This window comes from Sebastes umbrosus, chromosome 13, assembly GCF_015220745.1.
Source record: "Sebastes umbrosus isolate fSebUmb1 chromosome 13, fSebUmb1.pri, whole genome shotgun sequence".
Lineage (NCBI taxonomy): Eukaryota > Metazoa > Chordata > Actinopteri > Perciformes > Sebastidae > Sebastes > Sebastes umbrosus.
In genome coordinates, this window is record NC_051281.1 from 25,640,210 (window position 1) to 25,665,608 (window position 25,399).

A 25,399-nucleotide genomic window follows, 5' to 3' on the forward strand; every position below is an offset into this window, starting at 1 on the left:
AGCAAAGGGTAGCCATAAAGCATGAGGGTTTATCTGTGACGCAGAGAGAGGAATACTCAGACAGTGTTCTCAGTGTTTATGGCAGTTTATTGTCTACAGTATGTGGAGTACGGCTGTACCGAATACCAATTTTTTGGGCTTCGAAGCTTCAGTGAGGAATATTCAAAGATATTCGAAGCTTCGCGACGCAGCAGGCTGACGTGTCTGTCGTTCTCCATTTCCACCGTTTCAGTGCTACTGCCGCGCTACTGTACATACACACAACAAACTATCTAAAATATCCGTCTGAGATTAACTCATAATAATTAATGTTGAAAATGAATAATGTTGTTATTATTCCTTATTTCATGGGATTATTTGGGGATTTATACTATTTTATTACATACCTATTCAATAAAAAAACAACCAAAAAAAGCATTCGAATACTGATTTAGAGGTCGATTACCATGGCAACGATCGAAGCTTCGAAGCATTCGGGTCAGCCCTAATGTGGAGGTCATCCTGTCTGCTGATTGAGCCACTGCGAAGGCTGCGAGAGACTCAGACTGCACGCAGCAGTACTGCTGCTGCTTGACGAATATGACACCGATTATAAGAGGCTATTATTGAAATGGGATGTGTGTTATTGAGTCAGACTGTGAATGTGAAGCAGGTAGAGAACATTTAAACAGACATGAGGTAAAGGTGTCCCAAATCATAAAAAAAAAAAGAACTGTACTGAGACCTGCTTTGGGTGTTATTTGTGAGCCTGTAGAAATATCAAATCAATAGCTTGGTCATTCATTTGTAACAGACTGCAGTCTCTTATGATCTATTAGACAATTATACCAGTCACATAAAATATGCAGCACTTCCTGCCAACACTGAAGGCACAACAGATCAGTTTATAACCCAACATGCAACCAAAATAATGGGTCTGTGTATTGGCAAGAATCTGGTGATATGATATGTATCATGATATAGTGGTAATGATTCTATATATTGCAATATATTGCGATACTGTAAGCAAGGCGATCTATTGCGATTTTTTTTAAATGTAATTTTAGGAAAACTGTCATAGTATAAAGAACACACCAGAAATGCACCATTTTAGAATACAGAAAAACAACAAATGCATGCAAAAAACTACATGGTTTTTGCCCCAAACTAGATGTGATTATCATGAAGTGGGCATGTCTGTAAAACGGAAGACTCGTGGGTACCCATCGAACCCATTTTCATTCCCATATCTTGAGGTCAGAGGTCAAGGGACCCCTTTGAAAATTGCTATGCCAGTTTTTTCTCGCCAAAATTTGGCGTAAATTAGGAGCGTTATTTAGCCTCCTTCTTGACAAGCTAGTATGACATTGCTGGTACCAATGGATTCCTTTTTCTAGTTTCACAAGATGCCAGTAGCTCAGTCAGGCTTTAAAAGTCCGCTACAACCTCTGAGAGATTGAATAGTGGTCAGGCCTGACAAAATACATGTTTGCTTTCTTGACTTGACATCTGGGCAGCAGCTTAGCGCTCACATGCTGATAACAAACTGTCGCCGTCACACTTTATAAGCAGGTGATAAACGATCCTACCCTCAATAAACGTAACCTTTAAAACACAAGCCGTTTCTTCACTCACCAAGAACACACAACATTTTATGTTTTATTACCAACTCTCTTTATTGGCCTCTGTTCCAGCATCGATGCTGAATCTGACTGGTTGTCTCATAAATAATGCAGCTATTGAAACGTTTAGGGAGGTGATTTGATACCGACTGAAAAACAGATGAAGTTAACCAATATTAATATAATTCTAAATCTGCCTTGTCCTGTTTGGATATGTGTTTTTTAATCCATGTTACATCTGATAAAGTACAGATACCACTGAAAAGAAAAATGGAAAAAGACAAAAACTAACAGAAATAGAGACAATACATTATCTGAATTAGAAGAAGGGATCGCACTGCAGAGATACAGATGATACCGATCCATGTCACATCAACAAACACCCACAGGAAATGTAATAAAGCACTCAGTGGTGAGATCATTCTCTCCTCCCATGTCCTCCTGCTAATGCTGCTGTGCGGCAGATTCCCTGCATTTGCAGCAGAAGAGAGAGTTACTGCAATTTATGTGAAAAAAAACAAAACCCTCCACTTCCACTGCAGAGCAAGTTTACACTAAACATTTTTCATGTGTGACACACACGGCATCTGTTAGCTACCTCTTCTTCTTCTATTTTAGGTTTCTGGCAGTGAACATGAATCAGACCTTATACTCAGCTGGAGAGGAGCAGCCTGGATTTTCTTGTAAAATGTCACCACAGTGTTTTAATAGTACAGAGTCAAACTATTAAGTATGTGACCTATCTATGTGCTTGTCATAAAATAAAAGACTTTCTCTCATCTTCAGCACTACAGTCCTCTCACATGACTGACCATAAAGGGATGTAGGGACAGGAGGCTTGGCGAAGGCTCAGTGGAGTGGGATTTTGAAGGTGGGAAGCATCTAGAAAGTCAGCTCTTTCTCTCCCAGCGAGGAGAAGCACTGCTCCACGGCCTGCTCAGACACCTCCTCCAGCGTTGACGGGTTCCACTTGGGATTCTGGTCCTTGTCAACCAGCACTAGAAACGTCACCACATTTAAGGGGGGAAACAGATGATGTGACTCTGAGATGATGTCAAGCAAGCAAAACTAGTATTTATTGATCCCATCTTTTTCATCGTGCTTTATGTCTACATCATTGAAATTCACATCCGCCCTGTTCAACGTTTGTTTCCCATGCACTGCAGTGACTTACCGGCTCGTACGCCCTCGTAAAAGTCGCAGCCCCTCTGCAAAACAAACGGAAAGAATCCCATGAGATAAAATCCTTTTAGATTTTACTCTAAGTCATAGCTAAACTAAAACAGCTGTGGAGTAATACTGACATTTTAACATTAAAAATGTATAATATGCAGTATTTTCTAAAAAAAACAATGTATATGGGGCGTCCCATGCGGTCCTACCGCAGCGGCCCGGGTGGCCCTTTGCTGCATATCTCTCTCCCCTTTCCAGTCTATCTGTCCTGTCAATCAAATAAAGGCAAAGCTGATGAAAAAATAATCCTTAAAAAACAAAACATATACAATGTATAGCCTGATACAAAACTAATCCCTCTCAATCATTCCTTCTGATCCATAAGAAGTGTTGTGGTGGTGTCTGTTTCTGCAGGGAACCCTGCAGCCCTCTGCCTGCCTTTCCTCTTTTTCTTCTTATTTTGCTGTGTTCTGGACTCTTCTGGGCTTCAGCAAAAAGCCTTTGGGTCCCACGTGGGGGTGTGCTGCATTTATCCAAAATCTGGCAATGCTGCACCTTCCCGCAGGGAGGTGTGGGTGTGTTTATTTTGTGCTTTAGAATGTAACCGCAGTTAAACAATACGAAAATAATGTTTTATTTCCCTGATTCGCTGCTTTGTTCTCACTAACACCGCTCCCTCTCTTCATTCACTCTACAGCTCTCTCAACCATCGCTGCTCTCTCTCTCTCTCGCGAGTTGAGCCGAGGAGGAGGAGAGGCCAACTTTGAATGCGGTGGGTTTACAAACAGCAACCGACAAATATTATACCTAAAACATATTATACCTTTAAAGATAAACGCAAGTTAATATGTTAAAGAATGCAATAGGATCCTCAACTTGCAGGATAATTTACTAATCCTCCAATTCCTATCTAATTATGATTACTACAAGAGCGAAAAGTGTGAAAATGAAGCTGATGGTTGTTGAGAACTTCTCTGTAGGTTGAGGCTCCAGTTAGAGTTGGTGTTTACCATGCAGGCCTGGCTCAGTCGATACTCCATCACCAACACGTCCTGCAGGCTCAGATCTGCACCCGCCTGCAGCTGCTTATGGGTGATTTTCAGGGATGTGGGAGACATCCTGGACAGTGTCTGAAAGAGAAGACACAGGCAACTGTTCTGTGTACTTCAAACAAAAAGGTGGTGATGGACTGCTTAATTTGCTTTTAGACAAATAAAAAAAATCTACAAATTTATCAAATAATATGAAGAAAAACAGGCAAATCAACATGTACAGTAACTAAGGACAAAGATCGCCATCAATGTTTAATGTATGAGGCGGGACAGTGAGTCAGTGGTGTAGTAGTAACTGAGGAAGTGGGTTTATAATAAATATTTGATGCCTGAGCTCAGGCATCAAATATTTATGTCAAATATTTATTTTGGCGAGGAAAACCTGTCATGGCCATTTTCAAAGGGGTCCCTTGACCTCTGACCTCAAGATATGTGAATGAAAATGGGTTCTATAGGTACCCACGAGTCTCCCCTTCACAGACATGCCCACTTTATGATAATCACATGCAGTTTTGGGCAAGTCATAGTCAAGTCAGCACACTGACACACTGACAGCTGTTGTTGCCTGTTGGGCTGCAGTTTACCATGTTATGATTTGAGCATATTTTCTATGCTACATGCAGTGCCTGTGAGGGTTTCTGGACAATATCTGTCATTATTTTGTGTTGTTAAATGATTTCCAATAATAAATATATACATACATACATTTGCATAAAACACGCATATTTGCCAACTCCAATGTTGATAAGAGTATCAAATACTTGACAAATCTCCCTTTAAGTTACATTTTGAACAGATAAAAAATTAATTAATTTGCGATTAATCGTGATAAACTATGGACAATCATGTGATTAATGGCGATCAAATATGTTAATTGATTGACAGCCCTAATAATAACAAATAACAGCTAACTGGTGGTACAGTATTATTAATCCTTGAGTGATCAGGAGAGGAACAATGAGGAGAAGGGGGTTTAATCTGGGGCATGTGCACTGTTACATAAGGTTATACGCCTTCCTTCCCAGGTTTGATCTCACTGGACCATCTGAGTGGAAATGACGTGAAAAAACTAAATCAGAGATACGAGTCACATCCATGAAGAGTCAGTTTTAGAATCACGAAGGAAAATTTGTGTAATGAAGCCACTGTGGTCTGCTAAGAGCTCTGAAATCTCACAGGACGGATTCTGGTCCAGCCAACAAGACTAAGACCATTAAGTGATTAAACTGAGGTAGCCACTAATTACTAACATATAGTGCTAAAGCCAAATAACGCCCTGGCTCCATCCCAGCACCATCCGTGGGACTTATCTGATGGTGGGGTATGTACATAGGTACAGCAGTTCTTTCAAATAGTTTGTATAACCACAACAAAAGTATACATGTGTTCAGAGCAGTTGATGGTAGAAACTACATTTCTGTGCGATTACTTGGAGAATAAAGTAATTATGTCAGTGATTCTGATAAAGCCACAGGTCAAGATCATACCGCAGCTTGTTTGCTAGCGAACTCTGAGCCATCTGCCTTCAGGTTCTGCACGATGCCCTCCACACTGCTGGAGCTGAACAGCCTGAAGGGAGGGAAGGACCAACATGGATTTTCAGCACTCATTTAAAGTGAAATCAGTTTCATCAGAAATGTCATTTTCCCCACTTTCATTGTCTGTTGGGTCCAGCTTTAAAGGATAAGGCTGGCAATATTCTTCATTTTTTTTACATATACAAAACCCACAAATAGACCAAAACCAACAATGACTTGATCATACTAAATGTTATAAGTATTTTCTGTGTGGCCAAAGCCTAATATATTTTATTCCTCCGGGGCACAGAGCTCCATTGTTGTCCAAAAACTATTAAAAACATCAATGAACACCAAATCCACAACTAAAAATTGCCATACACTAACTGTTGTACTCCTGTTTGAGTAACATCTGCTAAAACTACACTGCCCAGCCGTTCATCTTCAGTAGGAATGAATTGTCTTGGGTCTGAGTGCCACACAGGTAGGACTAACACATAACATATAACATATATAACGGTCTTTTCATATGACATTTGTTGACAACAAGTAACTAGCTGTTGACTAGTTTCCTGGCACAGTCAGATTATGTGTATATTTGGGAAGAGAGAATTTCAAGGCCTACCTGTCAATATCAGATACGTGCTTTTCCAACACAAAAGGCTTCTCAGAATCCAGACTACTCTGTGGACAGAGAACAATCATCAACACAGACAGACGCTAAGACTCTGAGGCGTTCACATGACAACAGATGTCTGAAGGGCAACTCATTGCAAGTTTCACGGTATGTTATGTTTCAAGTTCAACGCTAGTCGTAGGGCTTACACGGGTAAGGATTCTAACCTGGTTCTGGTAGAAATCTAGCACTCTGGAGACGTCTTCAGCAGAGGGAGACTTCAAGTCCACCAGCTCCTTCTCCAGCTCTAGGATCTATTGAAGTAGAAGGCTTGACATTACAATTAGCCACTGAAAAAAATGTAAATCTGCTTGTTTGTGTGCAATAGACTGTTTTTTTTAAAAGCCACTACACTAGATTCAGTCTATCTTTTCCCATTTTTGGATGCAGGCAGATCTTCCCCTCTTGATAACACATTTTTGAAGGACTGGCTACTTTAAATTTGTTCTTTTATGGACTTGTGTGCAGCTTTTAATTAATAAGGCAGCACTCGGGACAGTGCAAGGGCACTTTGCATCCACCAAAATACTTTTCAATTCGCGGTTATTGTTTCATTCAATAAGAAAATAATGTCATGTGATAGATATTGGGGGATATTTTTCCAGCCTTGTTTTTAGTCAAACTGCTGTAAAAGTTGTACAAACAAACTAAATCCACCCCACTGCACGTCTGTCCTGAAAATCAAGGTCGCAGTCTTAAACAAACTCTGCCGCCCACTGTTCTGACCTCACGCCAACAGCATGACAAACACAACCTGCCCAGTGTATGTTTAAACAAGAGTGAGACAGCCAGTGACTCAGCATCCGGCTTTCCAGTAGAGCTTTAACCTCAACCCCCCCACCATGCTCCTGTCCTGCACTCCTCTTCCCTGCAGCACTACTGACACATGCACACAGTGCATGGGCTGTCAAGTGGATTAGATAAGGAATTGAAAGCAGTATAGGAAAAATGCTGGTAGTTTGGCTTGTCAACTGTTTGTCTTGTATAAAATATGTTTCATATGACAGCATTATTCCTTCATAAGTCCTTCATAAAAAAAAAAAAAATAGGCCTACATGCAGCCATGTTCACATTTTTGAGAGGGCATTGAGTTTGATCGACTAACTTGAGTTACCGTACCTTCTTAGACTCTACAAAGTGAGTGGCAACTCCAGCTCTCTGCACGTCACGTCCCTTGAGACGGAAGCCCGTCAAGGCAAGAAACAGTCCCAGCTTCCCCCGGAGCCTCGGCAGAAAATAGCCACCTCCCACGTCAGGGAAAAGCCCTGTCAACAGAAAACAGAAAACTAGGCATTCTTGCACAGTTTCAATACACATGCACTTCATGAAGCAACACGACCATCTGTCACTGTTAACCCTGTCAAAATGCCCAGCAATAAAACATTACATAACCATGTGACTATAGCCAGAAAGATACTGGATGTTTGAGGCTGATACTGATATCTTTATTTGAGAGTTAAAAAATAGAAAATGACATATCATTATATATACCGATATACCGATATCGGTACCTGGGCTTTTGATATTGGATATCGGATATCGGATATCCGATACCAGTGTTTAATTAATAAGCTGTATGTCTCACTGTGTGGAAGTGACTGGGATCATTCTTTATGTGTAAGGCAACATCAGACTGGACTTAAACTTTGCTTTCCGAACTTTGTAAAACAAAATATATTTTTGTATTTTGTTTATTAAAATAATAAATCGTACACCAGCAACTTGGTGAGAAACCTTCAAAATTAACAGGAATTACAATTCAAGTGTAAACCTTTTTAATGCAGCAACAAATTGGTCAAAACTTAAACAGGAATTAAAATTCCAGTATATAATGTATATAGTATATAAACATAGAATTTAATTTAATAGATTGGCCCCATTGTCACAGATACCCGATCAAGCTATTTATATCAGTATCGGCCCGATATCCGATCCAGTATCGGTATCTGTGCATCCCTATGTATGCCTCCACCAAGTTTACATCCATGTCTGTCCAAAAGGTCATCACTTCATCATTTTATCCTGTTAGACATTTGTGTGAAATTGTCATAATTAGGATATGAATTTTTGAGTTGTGGCCAAAAACATGTTTTGTGAGGTCACAGTGACCTTGACCTGTGACCACCAAAATCTTATCAGTTCATCATTGAGTCCAAGTGGACATTTGTGGCAAATTAAAAACAATTCCCTTCAGGCTTTCTTAAGATATCGTGTTCACAAGAATGGGTTGTAACTGAAAACATAATGTCTCCGACAATGTCTGTCGCCGGCTTCGAGGCATAAAAATCTTGGTACGGATCCCTTTGAATTAGTTTATAGCTTTATAGCTTTATAGATATATAGCTAGCAAGGTTTCTCGGAAATGAGCAGGGAATTTATTATCAACTACCCCACAAATAACAAGTGACTCATGTAAAGAATATTTAGCATCTGTTATTTAATGACCAGTACACAGCTAAGGGAGGAACTAACTATTGTTTTCATTATATTGAATAATAGGTTGGTTATTTTCACTTTGATCAATCAATCCTTTTGTCTACCAAACATCTGCAAACAAGTGGAAACATCACAGATTCCTATCGCCCAAGGTGATGTCATCAAATGTCATGAAGGTTTTGTCAGAAAAACAGTGTCAAACCTAAAGACATTCAATTTAATAAGAAAAACTAAATTCTCATATTTGACAACAAATGTGTAATTTTTGCTTGAAAAAAATATTTTATTAATGAATTGATCATCAAAACAGCTTTGTGTTGATTTTTCTTTTGATTGACTAATGGATTAATAATTACTGCAGCTCAATATGTCACTATTTAAACCAGCATAGCGTTGCATTGTTTTGCTTGAGTGTAAAAAAGGGTCAGAATTGCACCGGGTGGTTCAGCACTGTCCTCCACATTGCCCCTCCTTCCTAAAATATATTTCCTCCTCACCCAGAGGTGTTACAGTATGATGAAGTACAACCATTAACAAAACAAATGATTGCCGGCACACTACAAAAAGCTACACCTGCAGCTTTTATGTGAGCAATTATGATTATGAAAAAATGCTCAGCCTTAATCTGAACAGAATGTATTCTGTATTCTCGATGATGTTTCCATTTGATTTCAACGTTTCTGACAGGAAATGAGATTCCATTGGTCACAGTTGGTTTTCTGACAGCTTTTGTATCGTGGCATGTGAATGGGAGAGAGGGGATTAGAGCGGTTGACCTGATTCACGGCTGCAAATGTAATATCATAAATGCGGCAGATTATGGCTGTTGTTCAGAATGCTAGCAGGGCCGGGTTAAATCTGTTAATCCCGCCACGGAAGGGGTTAACGCTAACACGTGAGCGTAGTGAGGGTATCACTGGGTTTGTGTGTGACTGAGAGAGGAATGAGTGTGATAGAAGTACGTGTAGTTATGAAGGTATGAAGTAAGTAGTCTAAACTTTAAAAACACATATTTATCATCAGTCACTATAACACTAATGACTTTTTTTGTTGTGCAATGGGTACAACATGACCCTTAAAGGGTTTTTGAAGGGTGGCTGCTGAATTATAAAGTGTTGTTGGTAGTGTTGGGGGAGTGGAGGAAGGGGGGTGAGGGGCATTAAGGTCGGGGGTGGGCATTAATAAATCATAGCCAGGGTCTGGGTTTGGGATGTTTGTAGATTGGAGTTGAAAATTTCAACTGGGAAGATTCCAACCTCCGAGTTGTCTGGAACGCAGCGTAAGAATGATTATAGTTCATTTGTCCCACCCATGGATGTATTAAGAGAACTGGATACAGCTTTGTAGGCGGGCTCCCTTTCATTCCTATGAGAGTTGCTCAGTGACACATAAAGTCAAAATGGATTGACTGCCGAGTGATAAAGTACCCGGATCTTCCGGCGATATTCCGCATCCATTGGGCCCATAGAGCAGGCACAGTAGCGTTTCCTTTAACTCCACCTCCCAGCCCTCGGTCTGGGTCTCATTCACATGAACGGAGGAAGGAAAATAACTCTGGATTCATCTATTAGTGCATTTTACAACTTTTAGGACCTAATGATTTAAATAAGGGCTATTCAGGTGTTCATACTGGGAAGTTGATTTACCTCCAAAAAAATGATCCTCTGAGTTACAGACGTCTCTTTCCCAATGTAAGTCTATTTGAAAAAGTCTTTTTGGGCTCAATGGCATCACGTGACGGACGCGGAAGTTGTAATTCCAGGGTTTGGCCACTACGAAAATTTGCTTCAAAAGTCAGGCACACTTTCTAGGGGTTCCCATCCTGACTATACACGCCTATACACGCCTATACCGTCCTAAGAGTAGGTCTAATCAGCCAAATAAACCATATATAAACTTCAGGAATTTGTCTAACTTAATTTCAGATAACTTTAGGACTTTTCCAACACTTGAAACCAGTATAATATTGGCATACTTCAATGGAAAAAGCCTGATTTCACAATGTGACTGCGGTTGCAGTAAACTCAGCACAGAAGAGGGCTTTAGGGATCAAGCCTAAAATAAGCAAGTACAGGTCTCGAAGCAGCTGCGATGTCTGTGAAAATGCTGTTCCCTAATGGAAATGGTGCCGTGCGAAGTCCAAGTTTCTGATTTCAGAGGGGACGTGCTGATAATGGTGGTGCAGTGGCCTAGAAACAAAGGGCCTTTGGTAAAAACAATAGCGACAATGTGTGACCACAGCAGCTCCGAAGAGGAATAACAAAGATTTCCTGCCTTCTTGCCAAAGCGACTGGAGAGTTTTAAAGCCCCCAGGATATTCTTGCATTATTATTGAGAACGAATAATGAGACTAAACGGAATGTATTTCGTATGTTACTCGAACAGAAAGTACTGGACAGCACACAAGGGTGTTTGTGCATGGATTAGAAACAAAATACTAGACACACCCTAATAGGCACACATCCTGTGCAGTATATCAATCCCCTCATATAGCCAATCCGTCGCCTGTGCAATTGAATTGCAGTCCCATTTCCTCCTACTCCTCATTGTGGCATTGCCTTTGAGAAAATCACACACACACAACAGTCAGACGGCATCAACAAGAACCTCAGCGGTTTCTTTTCTGCTACACTCATTTCCTCTTCGCTGACAACATAATCTTCGTCCATGAGTCAGATTCCACTGCACACCACCACCACACAGAGCAAAGCATCAGCTGAAGATGTATTATGGGGTCCGAGCCCAGAATGCTCGGGAATAAGCCTGATGTGTGTGTGTGTGTGTGTGTGTGTGTGTGTGTCTAAGCGAGTGCTCGTGTGTCAAATAGAGGATGATGTGAGTGGCCTTGGAAGTTTGCGAGTGTGAGGGAGTGAACGCACACAGTCAATTTATCAGTAAATGAACAGATATATGCAACCTAGCAACTTCTGCACAAAATACTCCCATTTCCTACGCGTTACTTGATTCAAACCCAAATCTGATTGAATTTGGGCAGAAAGTTGGTCGAGCCTTTAAACTGACCATCAAAGATGCTCGAGGACCAACTCAATATCCATTAACTATCTTTATGAGGTGAATACACTGACTGAGGAGAGCTGGGGAACATTAGCTGTCTGTGTCCCCTCACAGGCTCTTTCTTGCAATAAAGAAAATGTGATTAATGCTTGGGTGTAATACGTTTCCTGCAAATAATTAATACACAATTATAGCACTGTGATACTGCCATCTGGATTTAAGTGACAACCAGCTAGTTTCTGCCAACGTCAGCTGTAATTCGTTACTAATCTCCTCAGTGCCTCAGGAGACGGCCATCTGTCCACAGGGGTCAATTAGCTAAAGAGCAAACTAAGCTTAGTACAGTAAAAACATAAAGATAAGTTCTTGATGATGTCTACATGCAGCAAGCCATTTAGTTACTGATAAAGTATCATTATATTATGTATCATTGCATGTTTTTGGTGCTATCTGAATGGAAACACACACAAAACATTGGTCTTCTCCTTGACTTATTTCTCCTCCTCCTAAAAGGGTCAGACAAAATAAAACTACACAGGCCAACTGTTCTCTCACCACGTCAGGATCATGTGTCTGTAGGCATGGCTTTATTTACATTCATACTGCCATTGTCAGCTTCTCATGGAATGGGCTGGGCCTTTAGGTTTAAATGGATATCATTTTATCAATAAGAATATTAATTGATATTCATAGTTGTATTAATCCATATCAGAATATGGAAAAATTTATGCAAAAATCATATAGGCTGTCAAAGTTAACCCGATAACGCAAATTGCAAATTTAACGCCACTAAGTTCTTTATCGCAACATGCAATTTTTAGGCTGTCTAGTTTGACGTTTGAGTCGGATTCCAGATCGGCCCTGATTGGTTGTTTTACTCCGATCTGTGAAATCTTGTAGATGCCATTAGGAGCACTGGAAGACACAAGATTACCTGTCTCAATCACTACTGTCAGGATATAGTGACCGTTATATAGAAATAACTTTTTATTCATATTTGCTCCATTTCTACCTACTGCTGCTTTAAGGTGCAAAGAAGACATGTTGGGAAATGTTCCTCCATTCTCACTATAGGATGAGGTCATCTATCATATGCTGTGCTGATCACAACTCATCTATCCCTCTGTGTATTCTTTCCCAGCTTCCCAGGCAGACAGACCTCATGTCTGATATGAATGCATATGAATTGGATCCAGCTGGGTCTGCAACTGAAATCACTGCTCCTACATAATTAATGGTCTAGATACCCACTCACACTGATGTGGGCCGACCAGTGACACCGCAACCCATCCCCACACCCCCCCATCCCTCAAGGAAGACAGGAGCTGGTGCAGCTGGAGAGTCTTACCGATGGCAGTCTCTGGCATGGCAAACAGCGTCTTCTCAGTGGCCACTCGAAATCTCCCATGAACTGACAGACCTACGCCCTGCAGGTGGAGGAGAACAAGGTTGCAAACATTTAAAAAAAAAAAAAAATGATATGATGAAAAGAGAAGGAAACAGAGGCAGAGGAATACACAGAGGGGGAAACAGGGCATGGAGAAAACATCAATAACTGAGAAGCACTGAGATGAAGTTTGAGAAAATACGTGGAGAAAAAATAAAAAGTAAACCAGGCCAACCCAGCGTAAGTGTGTGTGTGTGTGTGTGATTTATGTGTGTGGCTCCAAGCAGGGAGACAGGTGAAGGCTAATGAGCAGTGTTGGCCAGAGGACATTTCCGGTACAGTTAGGACTCCATGTGTGTGTCAAATTATAAGGTTACCATGGAAACAATATCCCCTTGCATACATCCTTGACTTCCATGTATAAAACATGTCAATACACAGGCAGGTGTATTGTACTGCCTGACTGTGACAGGTGAATGACCATGTAGTTCAAGAGCGGATCCATTAGGTTTTGTTTTTTTTAGATGTTTATTCTCATTCTGTAGCTTCCCAGTGGTGTTCCTTTTATGTATTGAAATCTGAGCATTCACATTTTGCTCAAAGTGTGTATGTTTTAGAGTCAAAATGCTATTTTCCCAAGCGCTTCTAAAACCCTTTTCCACGTGACCTGATGTAGGTTTCTGCATGATGACGCTACTACATGTACAGTATATATACAGCCTTGGAGTCAGTGTATTAACACTACATACAGTAACTTAGGTGGCACATTACAACACTACAATGATGCGTCAAATGAGATCTGGTAAAATTAAGTTTTTGGTGAGAAACTTGAATAAATCCAGTTGATTGAAAATGTTTTCAGCAATATAAAAACAGATATTAGAGAGGGGAATCATGACCTGTGTAACTTCCTAACACCAGCGCAAACGGCTTATAATACATCATTAAAACTACTAAACATTTTTAATCAAAGCAAATATTTAAATAATCACAATTATTTGAATTGTGTGTTTTGATGCAAATAACCACTATAGATGACAAAAACAAAGTACAGTACTATGGACATTACCCTCCCACCCCTGAAAATAGGGCTCCCCCAGAAGCTATGGTGTAATTCGAAACAATGGAATTTACCATGCATTTGTATTTTACGTAAAATACATCGAACATTGAATGACATCAGATCTAAAAGGTTATTTCTTCATTTAGCGCAGAGATTTCAAAAGTGGCAGATACAATTTCTGAGTGGCAGAAAAAAAAAATCCTTGCCTTCCAGGCAGTGAAAAAAGTTCATTTCAGACCCTAATCATAGATATGCTGAATTACGAATTTAGCATTGTTACCTTACGCGCAGAGTCCCTCTTGTTTTCATCTACGATACCATAATACGATAATACTTTATTGTCAGACAGGTCTGAAATTTGTTTTGCATCACAGCAGCTCCATTTGCAACATCACAGAAAGGAACAAAGACAAGAAACAAGGATACGTACATTTAAACATTACAATCACAGAAGACGATATTCAGGGCCCAACGTACATTTGATCTGGGATTAGGCTCAATATTTAGTTTTAGAATTGACTGGTGTACAAAAGAGTGCTTCAGTCTAACCTTATTAAATCGTGGAACCCTGTATCTCCGATTTGATGGTAATAATTCATATTCACTGTTCAAAACATGGTTGTGGTCAGAGACGATGGTGTTAGCCATCAAATCAGCCTATCATATGTTATTATGATAGGCTGATTTATAGAATTTCTCAAGAGGTTGACCTACAATCTTTGAGCAGATTTTCATTTGATGGAGCAGTTTTGACTTTAAAGTAGTGGACAAACTCTTGTACCATGTAGTATAACAATACTGTAGAACACAAGAAGTAAAAAACAAAAGAAGAATATGTTTACTCGCCCCAAAAGACCTGAGGCGGCGGAGAAAGTAAATTCTTTGTTTTGTCTTTTTACAGACAAATTCAATGTGGTCTTTCCAAGATAACAGATGGTCTATCATTACGCTCACATATTTATATGAAAATACCTGCTGGATCTGGATCTATTATTAGATACTGAATGAGTCATGTAAAATGGAGTGCACATAAATACAAGATAAATTAATCTTATACATCATAGCAGCCATTTCCTCCAAAGTGTAGAAATAACAACCTGAAGACAACATTTTATTTTTTTAAATGAGAGAAAAAAAGTAAAAAAGAATGATCACTGGATGCACCGAGAGGAATGAGGAGCCGTTGAATCTCACATTACCCAAGTTTTACCATAAAAGTAGTGGAACGTTGTCATGTGCTGGTGTGGTACCACCAAGCACCATATAAGAACATGTCTCCGGATCCTGCTGTAAACAAAGGAACTGTACAAAAGTGTGCAGACCAGCCTGTTTATAGCTAATGCTCACAAACAGAATGGGCTGCAAAATTTATAACTTGGCTGGGAAGAGTTTACACTGGCTAAGAAAAAGGAGGGCTTCATGAAGTCCTCAGTGTGATATTTGGTTTATTGGATACAAACCAAATATTGATAGAACAGGTGGGGTCAAATCCATTAAAATTATGTTACTTTCTGCACTTCTACACACCAGGCAGAATCTAGGTACCTCTCCCTAATAATATTGTAACGCTTCAGATTTTGCAGAGAAATCAAGTTCACTTCTCTTCACTTGAAGAGACGCAAGTGACAGATAACAGTTATAAACACTTAAAGAGAAAGTGAAGTCTGTTTGAAAATTACTTTCCACATCACTCTTGCACAAAGTATTCACTTTCAAAACAAGCACTGCACAAGGCTCTGGAAGAACCTCGATGCAGGGATCAAAATCCGCCCTGAGGTATTTTTTGGCTCTCACTTTCTTCTCATTAGATGATGTGGACATTCGCAAACAAGAGCTCTGTTCTCCAGAGGAAAGAGATTACAGTTATGCGGCTCCAGACAAATATCCATCAGCAACCGCTGCGCCAGGCCTGTTACTAACCATCTTAAAAGCAGTGTACTGACTGCTGCCTACTGTATGACTCAGACTGTACAGTATATAGAGGTGTATATGACGCTTCCCTTCTTACTCCCACTGTACAAGCGTGAAACCAAAATATCCCAGATAAGGGAGCTGCCATCTCGAGATTTTGATGTCATTTGGAGCCAGAGTGTGCGCAGTAGTGATCGGGGGGCCGGAGCCGCGGTATCGAGCCACCTAGCTGCTACGTTAGCACCACGGTAGCTGTTTGAGAGACACACAACAACTCTCGAAAAAAGAATAATTCCAAAATTCACAACATGTTTTTAATCTAATGAAATATTCGTAAAACATAATAGATTTGCTAAAATACATTTGTTGGCGTTTAGCATTTCAAAAAACAACATTTTCACTGCAGGAAACAGCTCGTTTCTCTAATTTACCAAATCCACCATTTAAAAAGGACCAATATGTAATATATATTTACTGTAATAAATCATAAAATGACCATGATATGTCATCAGAGATTAAGGAAACCGTCAAAAAAACAGAACAGAAAACGTCTGTTTTTGTTTTGGCCTGTGTGATCCCGTCCACTGCCCATTTCAACACCTTGTTGCCACATGTGAAAGAAACTGGCACGCAAACACAGCCTTCTGCAGCCATGGAAGCAAACAAACAAACTGGATCAACAGAGATAACGTTAACATTAGATTCTACCGACCTGAAAAGCCTCGGGACATCTCTCTGTGGTCTGTGTGCGGCTGGGTTATCAAGGTATTTGAGACACACAGCCGGTGAAGTGATTCCGACTACTGCTGGTGGCCAGTGGCTAACTCCGTGATGCTAACACACACTAACTACTATCAGTCACTGTTTTGAATTTGGACTGCTGTTACTGATTTTAACCACTAGCTGTCAGTGCTACATATTGCTCCTTTAAATAGCAATGATCCCGGTGCAGGCATGTTACGCCCAATACACACTTATGAATAATTAAGAGACTAAATACAACCCCTTTGCGCTTAACTTTGCGCCCAGATTATGTGCCGTTTAACTAGCAAAAGTGGGGTTGGACACGCCCTAAATGCACTTGCGCCATGCACTTCATACCATGCGCTATGGATCGTTTAAATGGGGCCCACAGTGTCTGCTCAAACAGAAAGCACAGCAGACACGGATTAATAACTCAGCATTCACAGACCTTAATTCTAGGGATTTTAAACTTGGAGAGCAATGAATGATGTGCGTGAGATGAGATCCCACTGATGTAAGAGCGAGGCAAACAGATAGACAGTGTGTGTGTGTGTATGTGTGTGTGTGCGTGTTTGTTCCTTGACCTGCTAAGGACATGCCTTTACTCCCCGGTGGTTTGTTATCACTAACGCCAGAATACTTGTTCGACGTGGGAGTTCTGCCCTGAGCTCAGTGCAGATCTGGGAACAGGGACTCTGGTGCCTCTTGGACTTTTCCATATATAGAACTAGCCTGTTTTCAACCACCAGACACATTAAACAGCAATCGCCCCGAGGATGGTTTGCATCAACATTAGTGTCTTCTCTGTACTGACAGGACAGACAGGAGAGGTGTACAAATCACTTTATTCCCAGAGCTATAAACCCATAGAAGAAAAAAAAGAAAGAGAGTAGAAGAAGATTGTGTGATAAGCAGCCGAAAGGATTCAACAAACATCACAGCTTTTAAGCTTTTCCACTGGGATGGTGAACGGAAGTGACTTGTCTTGTACAACACAATATGGTGTAATATACATCAGAACCAAGCACTCAGCTGTCCCCTTGCATCCATTACTGCACGCTGCTACTTTACATTGTTTTTTTTTTTTTCAGTTTTGTTCTGACAAACCAATTACAGCTTCCGTTTCTCTTGGAAAGGAAAACACTAACAGGGGGTGTCACTGTCATCATGGCTGTCTAAACATAGGAAAAACAAGCAAACAAGATGATTTGTTTGTGGTTCACAGCTTCTAGGATTCATTTCCTGGTGAATTCCACAGTGTGAAATGTTTACTACACTGAAAGTACCAACAAAAAAAGACTGGTTTACGGGCTGCTATGGAATTGCCGATACAGGAAAAAACAAACTAGTCATTTTTTATGAAAATTGACACCCTGGTACAGATCAGGCCAAGATGGTGAACCCTTTGTTGGGATCATCAGTCCCTCTACTGCCATCAAAGTCCAAAGTTTGACCCTTCAAAACCCCACCCCCGCTTTGTCAAACTTAAATCAACTGAACTATTTTCGGTCATTAGGCCCTTGCAGACTGCTTCGGAGGTAGGGAAACAAAATATCTTAAAAGCTTTACTAATCAATATTTCTATAATAACAATGCATCAAATGACTATCTGTGATTGGAAAGTGCTTGCTCATAGTGACAAACCCACAGACAATAATCAGCCAACTCCACAGCTCCTTCAGCTCTACAGTGCATTTTAGCTCATTGTTTTGGTTTTATGGCCTGCTACTTTCACTTTCACCTCTTTCATCAACCTTATTTCTAGAAGCAGTGTTTTCAGTGGAAAAAAACAACTGCACACTACCTGCCCATCACTAAATGGCAGGTAGACAAAGTGAGCAACTAGTTGCTAAAGAAACAGATATTTAGATAATAAAAAACAAACAAACAAAAAAGTTCAATTGTTGGAGCTTTAAGGTTTCAGTTGTTTTTCTACATGTACATTATTACATGTTCATACTCATGGTACTTTTCATAGTATCAGCGGTCTGTGGAAGTGTTACAAAGTGCTAGCAGCCCGCTGTTGGGAACAGTGGGTGGTAAAATGTTCCACCTGACTGACACTCAACACAACATATCAACAAACTTATTTTTATCTCTGCATTTCTTGTCATCTGCTCAATTTCAGACAGAATATGAAACTAAAAAAACCTAAGGAATTCATTGGTACCAACCATCTCATACTAGCTCGTCGCAAAGGAGGCTAAATAACGCTCCAAACTTGCGCTAAATTTTGGTGAGAAAAAACTGTCATGGCCATTTTCAAAGGGGTCCCTTGACCTCTGACCTCAATATATGTGAATGAAAATGGGTTCTATGGGTACCCACGAGTCTCCCCTTTACAGACATGCCCACTTTATGATAATCACATGCAGTTTGGGGCAAGTCATAGTCAAGTCAGCACACTGACACACTGACAGCTGTTGTTGCCTGTTGGGCTGCAGTTCGCCGTGTTATGATTTGAGCATATTTTTTAGGCTAATTGCAGTACCTGTGAGGGTTTCTGGACAATATTTGTCATTGTTTTTGTGTTGTTAAATGATTTCTAATAATAAATATATACATACATTTGCATAAAGCAGCATGTTTACTCACTCCAATGTTGATAAGAGTATTAAATATTTGACAAACCTCCCTTTAAGGTACATTTTGAACAGATAAAAAGTGTGCGATTAATTTGCGATTAATCGTGATTAAATATTTTCATCGACTGACAGCCTTAGTTTTTTTTTTATTGGTCGTTTATCACTGAAACCAAACCCTTCTCGGTATGTATTGTTCTTTTTGTCCTCTATGTCAACAGAAGACTAAACCACACAAGAGCCAACTGCTAGCATTGTATTTCTTCAGCCCATATTACATTGCCATATTATTCCTGATTCCCTCAACTTAAGAATTAAACAGTCAGTTTGCAAGAAAAGCTTGCATCAAACAACTCCCTTCCTGTTCCAATCCAATCCATTATAAGCTTTGATCTGGGTTACAGTGCTACAGTGAGTATCAAAGACTTCCCATCCAAAATAACTCTATATAAGCATGATGTGTAAAAAGCAGCAGAATAAACTTTTTGAAACCAAAAATGACAGAAAGGTCAACACACACCCATGGCATTCCTCATCCTCTTTTGAACAAACAAAACAGCCACAAAAAACATGAAGACACAGCCACCTGATCAAGATATTGATTTGTACCACATACTGCTGTAAAATACTCCTAAAGAGATTTGTATAGTGCAAGCTAATGGCCAGTATTAGAACAGTGAGTTGTGCGAAAGGGCTTGTTAGGTCTTCATACATCTCTAGGCCACAGACACACAAACACTGAGAGAGAGAGAGGCATGATGAGTAATGACCCTGTAGATGCTAGTGGCTGTGAGCAACCTCAGTGACACCTCAGGAGTAAACTCACGGTCAAGGTCATGAGATGGAAAATAGAACAGACTCAACCAAAAGCCAGACATTTTGTCTGACCAGGTGAGTTAAACAATATTAATAAACGACAGACCTTTGAGATCAAGGTCATTACTGATAAATGGGCATTTGTGCAGCTCTGTCCGAATTATGTCTCATCATGCTTAATGTGGGGCAAAGATACCAATTCAAATTCCAAACATATGTGACACCTGGAGGGAAAAACCAGTGATAGCAACAATGCTCTGTCACTTCATATGCCGTCCAATCAGAGGCCACCTTGCCACTGGCAGCTGGTGACAGTGGCAGATAGTTCTCTACTGACACCTATCGGCAAATTTTAATATCACACCTCATAGAAGGAGAACTCAAAAAAGGCACCCAAACTGCCAAAGAAGAAGGAATCTCTGATCCTCAACACCGGGATGAACATTTTCAATGCCTCATGACATGCACAGTAAGAAACTGTGTAAGGTTAACCCAACCTTATAATATGAACTTTATACATTAAAAATAAAAGTACTCACCCCTCCCATTGTTATTCCTTCAATAAGGGCGATATATGGTTTCCTGCATGCTCCTTGAAAGATAAAATAAAATGTGTAAAAATTAAGGAAAAGAGATTTCAAACATGTAAAGTGATAAAGTAGAGACCTAGGTGTTTGGAAATGTAGAAAGTAGGGCTGTACAAGTTAATGCGATAACGCATCAATGTACATTTTTTTCAACACCACTAATTTCTTTAATGCATTCACGCAACTTGCAATTTTAGGTTGTAGCGGGATCGGCTTTAAAGCTAGAGTGAAGATACTGGTATCATATCAAGGAGGCTAAATAACGCTCCAAACTTACACTAAATTTTGGCGGGGAAAAACTGGCATTGCAATTTACAAAGGGGTCTCTTGACCTCTGACCTCAAGATATGTGAATGAAAATGGGTTCTATGGGTACCAACGAGTCTCCCCTTTACAGACATGCCCACTTTATGATAATCACATGCATTTGGGGCAGGTCATAGTCAATTCAGCACACTGACACACTGACAGCTGTTGTTGCCTGTTAGGCTTGAGTTTGCCGTGTTATGATTTCTTTTATGCTAAATGCAGTACCTGTGAGGGTTTCTGGACAATATGTGTCATTGGTTTGTGTTGTTAATACATAAATACGTGACAAATCTCTTTTTAAGGTATATTTTGAATAGAAAATGTGCGATAATTTGTGATTAATCATAAATAATTATGGACAATCATGCGATTAATCATGATTAAATATTGTAATCGATTGACAGCCTAAGTATCAAGTGAGACTATACGTACCCATACATAACAGATATAACTGATACTACAGTTGTAATTGTACGTGTTGTGACGCTTACCAATTAGATTGTTGAGAACGTATTCCTCACGGAAAAAGTCCTCTGCCAGAGGGTCTCCAACTTTCCCGGCTTCTGTGACCGCTGACAGCAGAAAACAGATCAAAACAGTAATGAAGCAACATGTCTAGCTACTGTACGGTCACACTGTTGCACATAAAAGCTCCCCAGAACCTAGCCCCAGTTTGTGCCTGTCATGTTCTAGCTAGCATACATCCAGGTCACAGAGGAAACCATCCATATTCTGTCCAATGCATGAAGAAAAAAGATTTATAAACCATTTCCCAAGTTGTGACTCTGTTTCCTATTCATTATTATTCACTATTTATTTAGCCGGCGGGCTGCCAACTTTGTTTTGATTCAGAAACAGAGGCACAGATTAGGAAACGGGTTAAAAACTTTAATCGTTCAGAGGACAGCATATTTTTTCATCCAGATGGTTAGAAGAGTCTTAGAAGATTTTGGAAATACCTTCAGAACAACAGTATTCTTTTTTTAAACAACCTTCTGGGTTTTTCAAACATCACCGCTTAATTCTCTTTTAGAGAAACTGATGATTACCTCTGTGATCCGAATGTGTGCTCATACAGGAGAGGCCCATACTGCGGCTACACAGACCCCAGTGTTTGATCCTTCAAGGCTACTGCTTACCTCTGATGTCTCCACCAGCACAAAAGGCTTTCCCACCTGCTCCTCTGATGATCACAATGTCAGTTTCATTGTCATTTTCCCATTTCTAGAATAAAAAAAAAAGCACAAATTTATAGGGAATTATCATCAAAAACAAATGTTAATTAATGTCATGTGTCACGAGATGAAACAGGTTTGTGCACTATTTTAGGGAAAGTTTAGACATTCAAAACAGAAACTCCACGAAACACAGCTATTCAAAACACCACAACTTAATATTGAGACCTTAAAACACAACACCATCACAACTTGTGGTACACTGGATGACACAATGGATTTTGGGATATTCAAAACAAAAAATTATACAACAGTTGTGTCCTCCAATTTTCAATGAAATAGAGCAGTTTTTATTTGATGGGAGGGATGATTCTGTATCATTACAAATGTTTTTATGTGTGTCTTCTGGTATTCAATTACATCAAAATTAATGATTGTTTTTCAGGAAGTTTAAGTAATTGCATTCCTAAATAATTTTAATTTTTTAATTTTTTATACACAGCACAAATATGTAACTGTTAACAAGTCTTCAATAGGTTTATGACCAAATCTATCCAACTCTCAAAAACATCAAGACCTTGACAATGTCAAACTAAGCGAGATACTGACAGCCATTTACGATCAGTAACACACTGCTAGAATAAATGACACTTGACACACTCGAGGTGTTGACATTTGACCCAGTTGAGCATTAACCAAGCTTTCCACGCACCTTGAGCTGAGGGTAGATCTGTCGGATCATGGGCAGGTTGAGGGCATTCAGGACTTTGGGTCTGTTTATGGTGATCACACCTGCGCAGCCCACTTTCTCCAGAAGAACCCCTGATTCCACCTGACTCGACATCTGATCCAAAATAGAGACAACAGGACAATTGTGTAAAAGTCTTAACAACACACTGTAATAAAACTTAGTGTAATTACTTTGACAGACTATAGGGAAGTAACTGAATGTCACTGATGACATAGCATTACTTCAATAAAATACATACAGTTATAATAGAGTGATACTTCTTAATGAATAAATCAACAGAACAAATTAGAAAGCAATTTCAAATCGAGTAAAGTAATTTTGATAGTCTAAAGTAGACACACTAGACTTGACTAGAATGTGGTAACTAAAACTAGGTATGCACCAATCCGACTTTTTCAGTCCCGACACCGATAGCGATACCTGGGCTTTGGGTATCGGTATGAGTACCGATCTGATACCAGTGTTTAACTAATAAGCTGTCTGCCTCACTGTGTGGAAGTGACTGGGATCATTCCTTTATGTGTAAGGCAACATCAGGCTGAACTTAAACATTGCTTTCCTAACTTTGTAAAACAAAATGTAACAAATACATATATAGATATAAATTTGTTTTATTGTTCTTTATTATTAAAAGAATAAATCGTACACCAGCAACTTGTAACAGGAATTACAATTCAAGTGTAAACCTTTTTAATGCAGCAATAAATTGGTTAAAACTTAAACAGGAATTAAAATTCCAGTATATAATGTATGTAGTATATAAACATAGAATTGAATTGAAAAGATCGGCCTCATTGTCACCGATATCTGATCCAGCTATTTGAATCAGTATCACCCGATATCCGATCCGGTATCGGTATCCGTGCATCCCTAACTAAAACCAGAAATTCATTGAATACACCACACATTTAAAATACGTGATGGTTGCATATCACTGTCCCACTGCTAGATGAAACACCAGAATCAACGATGCAGTAAAATGTGTGATGTGTCAGGAGTGATGGCAACCCAAATCTGAAAAATGGCCCTAAGTATTAAAAATAAATGAAAGAGAACACTGTATCCATACACTGGCAAACTAACACTGCATTATAAAAACTGATACTGATTAATTCTACTGCCAATATTTGGCTGACAGAGGAATTTGAATTTCTTTTGCATTTTTTAGTCTAATATATTCTGTCAATCGCCTCAAGATTGACATGTTGCAAACAGATGTCATGAGGCTGCATGTTTAGTGAGTATAGTAAAAATAAAAAGGTAAAACTTGTGCAGTACAGCTAAAGAAAACCATGAAAATGCATCCGTACAATCCTCACTATACATAAGTGTAAACCTACAGTAGCTACTGTAATACAACATGTAATGTTGAGTAGGTTATGCAAGGTTAGGAGAGGAGGCTGCTCACCATGTGGCCCTGGATCCTCTGCAGTCTGCAGAGGGACCTGAATCTGGAGGAAACAGTTGTGACAAACATCAATAATAACTATAATAAAGCTGGACACACATAGCATCAGGAAACATTTGATTTCACAGCCTCAGAATGAATTAACTTATGAATGAATCTGTTGCCAAGTTCAAACTCAGAACACTAACATATGGGGTTTGACCTAAACCTGTAAGTTCAACCATTTACTACTACTTATTATAAGTTATTATTATTACTAACGACACATACATAGAGGAGCATCCCAGAGACTTATATCAACATTTTACAGCATGTCTGATATTTAATAACAAGACACATAATGTCAGCAGACTCCTACTGTCAGGACAACAACACCCAAAACATACAGTACAGGTTACATACCTGTTAACGGATGTGAAAACGGTTAAGGACATTATTATCTTTGACATATGTCCTGTGGCGAGTGGCAGCACACTCAGGTCCAGCTGTTTGCTGTCCTCTTCTGTCTTCTACTCTTCTGCGTTTACTTCCTGAAAGAGACACAGAGCTGCCTCTGATTGGTCAGCGTGGTGACGTCATGGTAGACACGCACCACCGAGAGAGACTCATCAGTCGGTGCTTTGTTTCTGTCACACTGCCCCCTATTGTTCAGAGGAGGCACTCCTGTGTTCTTAATATACAGAACACATTTATTTCACTATTTTGTATATTTTTTTGTCCACTTCTGGAAATAGTGAAAAACAATAGTGAAAAGAAGTCCTTGTCCTAGTCCTTATTTCATTTCATTCTCACTGTGCAATATCATTTTCCACTTGTGCAATTGTGTTAATAGTCTGTTTATTGTCAATACTGTATATACTGCCCCTATTTTTATACTTCCTTCTATTTAAATGGTTCATAATTTGTTAAACGTTGTTTAGCTCTTTTTTACTGTGTTAGCTGATGCATCTTGTTTTTTGCACAATCCCTATCCTTTTTTTAAATTTCACCTTTTTTATTTGAAAGAGGCTGTCAAAACATTGCTCAGATTACTTATAATTGCTTTATCATCCTTATTAGTGAGGAGTGACACTTCATGTCATGCTCAATTAAACCTTCTCTGACATGCTTCATGTAACACTATGTCCTGCCCATATTAGCAACCTCCAATCAAAACGATTGTTTCATGTCAACTAATGTTGTAGCAACAATGCAAG

The 25,399-nt window shown here is 39.6% G+C and overlaps 1 protein-coding gene across 1 annotated transcript; it reads right to left on the reverse strand.

Moving 5' to 3' along the window:
* Window positions 1-1,629: 1,629 nt before the first annotated feature.
* hibch (3-hydroxyisobutyryl-CoA hydrolase) lies at window positions 1,630-24,760 on the reverse strand. The gene is made up of 14 exons (XM_037790842.1): window positions 24,606-24,760; window positions 24,204-24,246; window positions 22,757-22,888; window positions 22,009-22,093; window positions 21,361-21,441; window positions 20,513-20,565; window positions 12,819-12,897; window positions 7,139-7,284; window positions 6,187-6,273; window positions 5,969-6,027; window positions 5,314-5,395; window positions 3,785-3,904; window positions 2,776-2,809; window positions 1,630-2,599 (listed from the first exon to the last, which is right to left on the reverse strand). Exons 1-14 carry the CDS (start codon window positions 24,650-24,652, stop codon window positions 2,484-2,486), a joined length of 1,164 nt encoding a protein of 387 aa, XP_037646770.1. The 5' UTR covers window positions 24,653-24,760; the 3' UTR covers window positions 1,630-2,483.
* Between the last annotated feature and the right edge of the window lie 639 nt (window positions 24,761-25,399).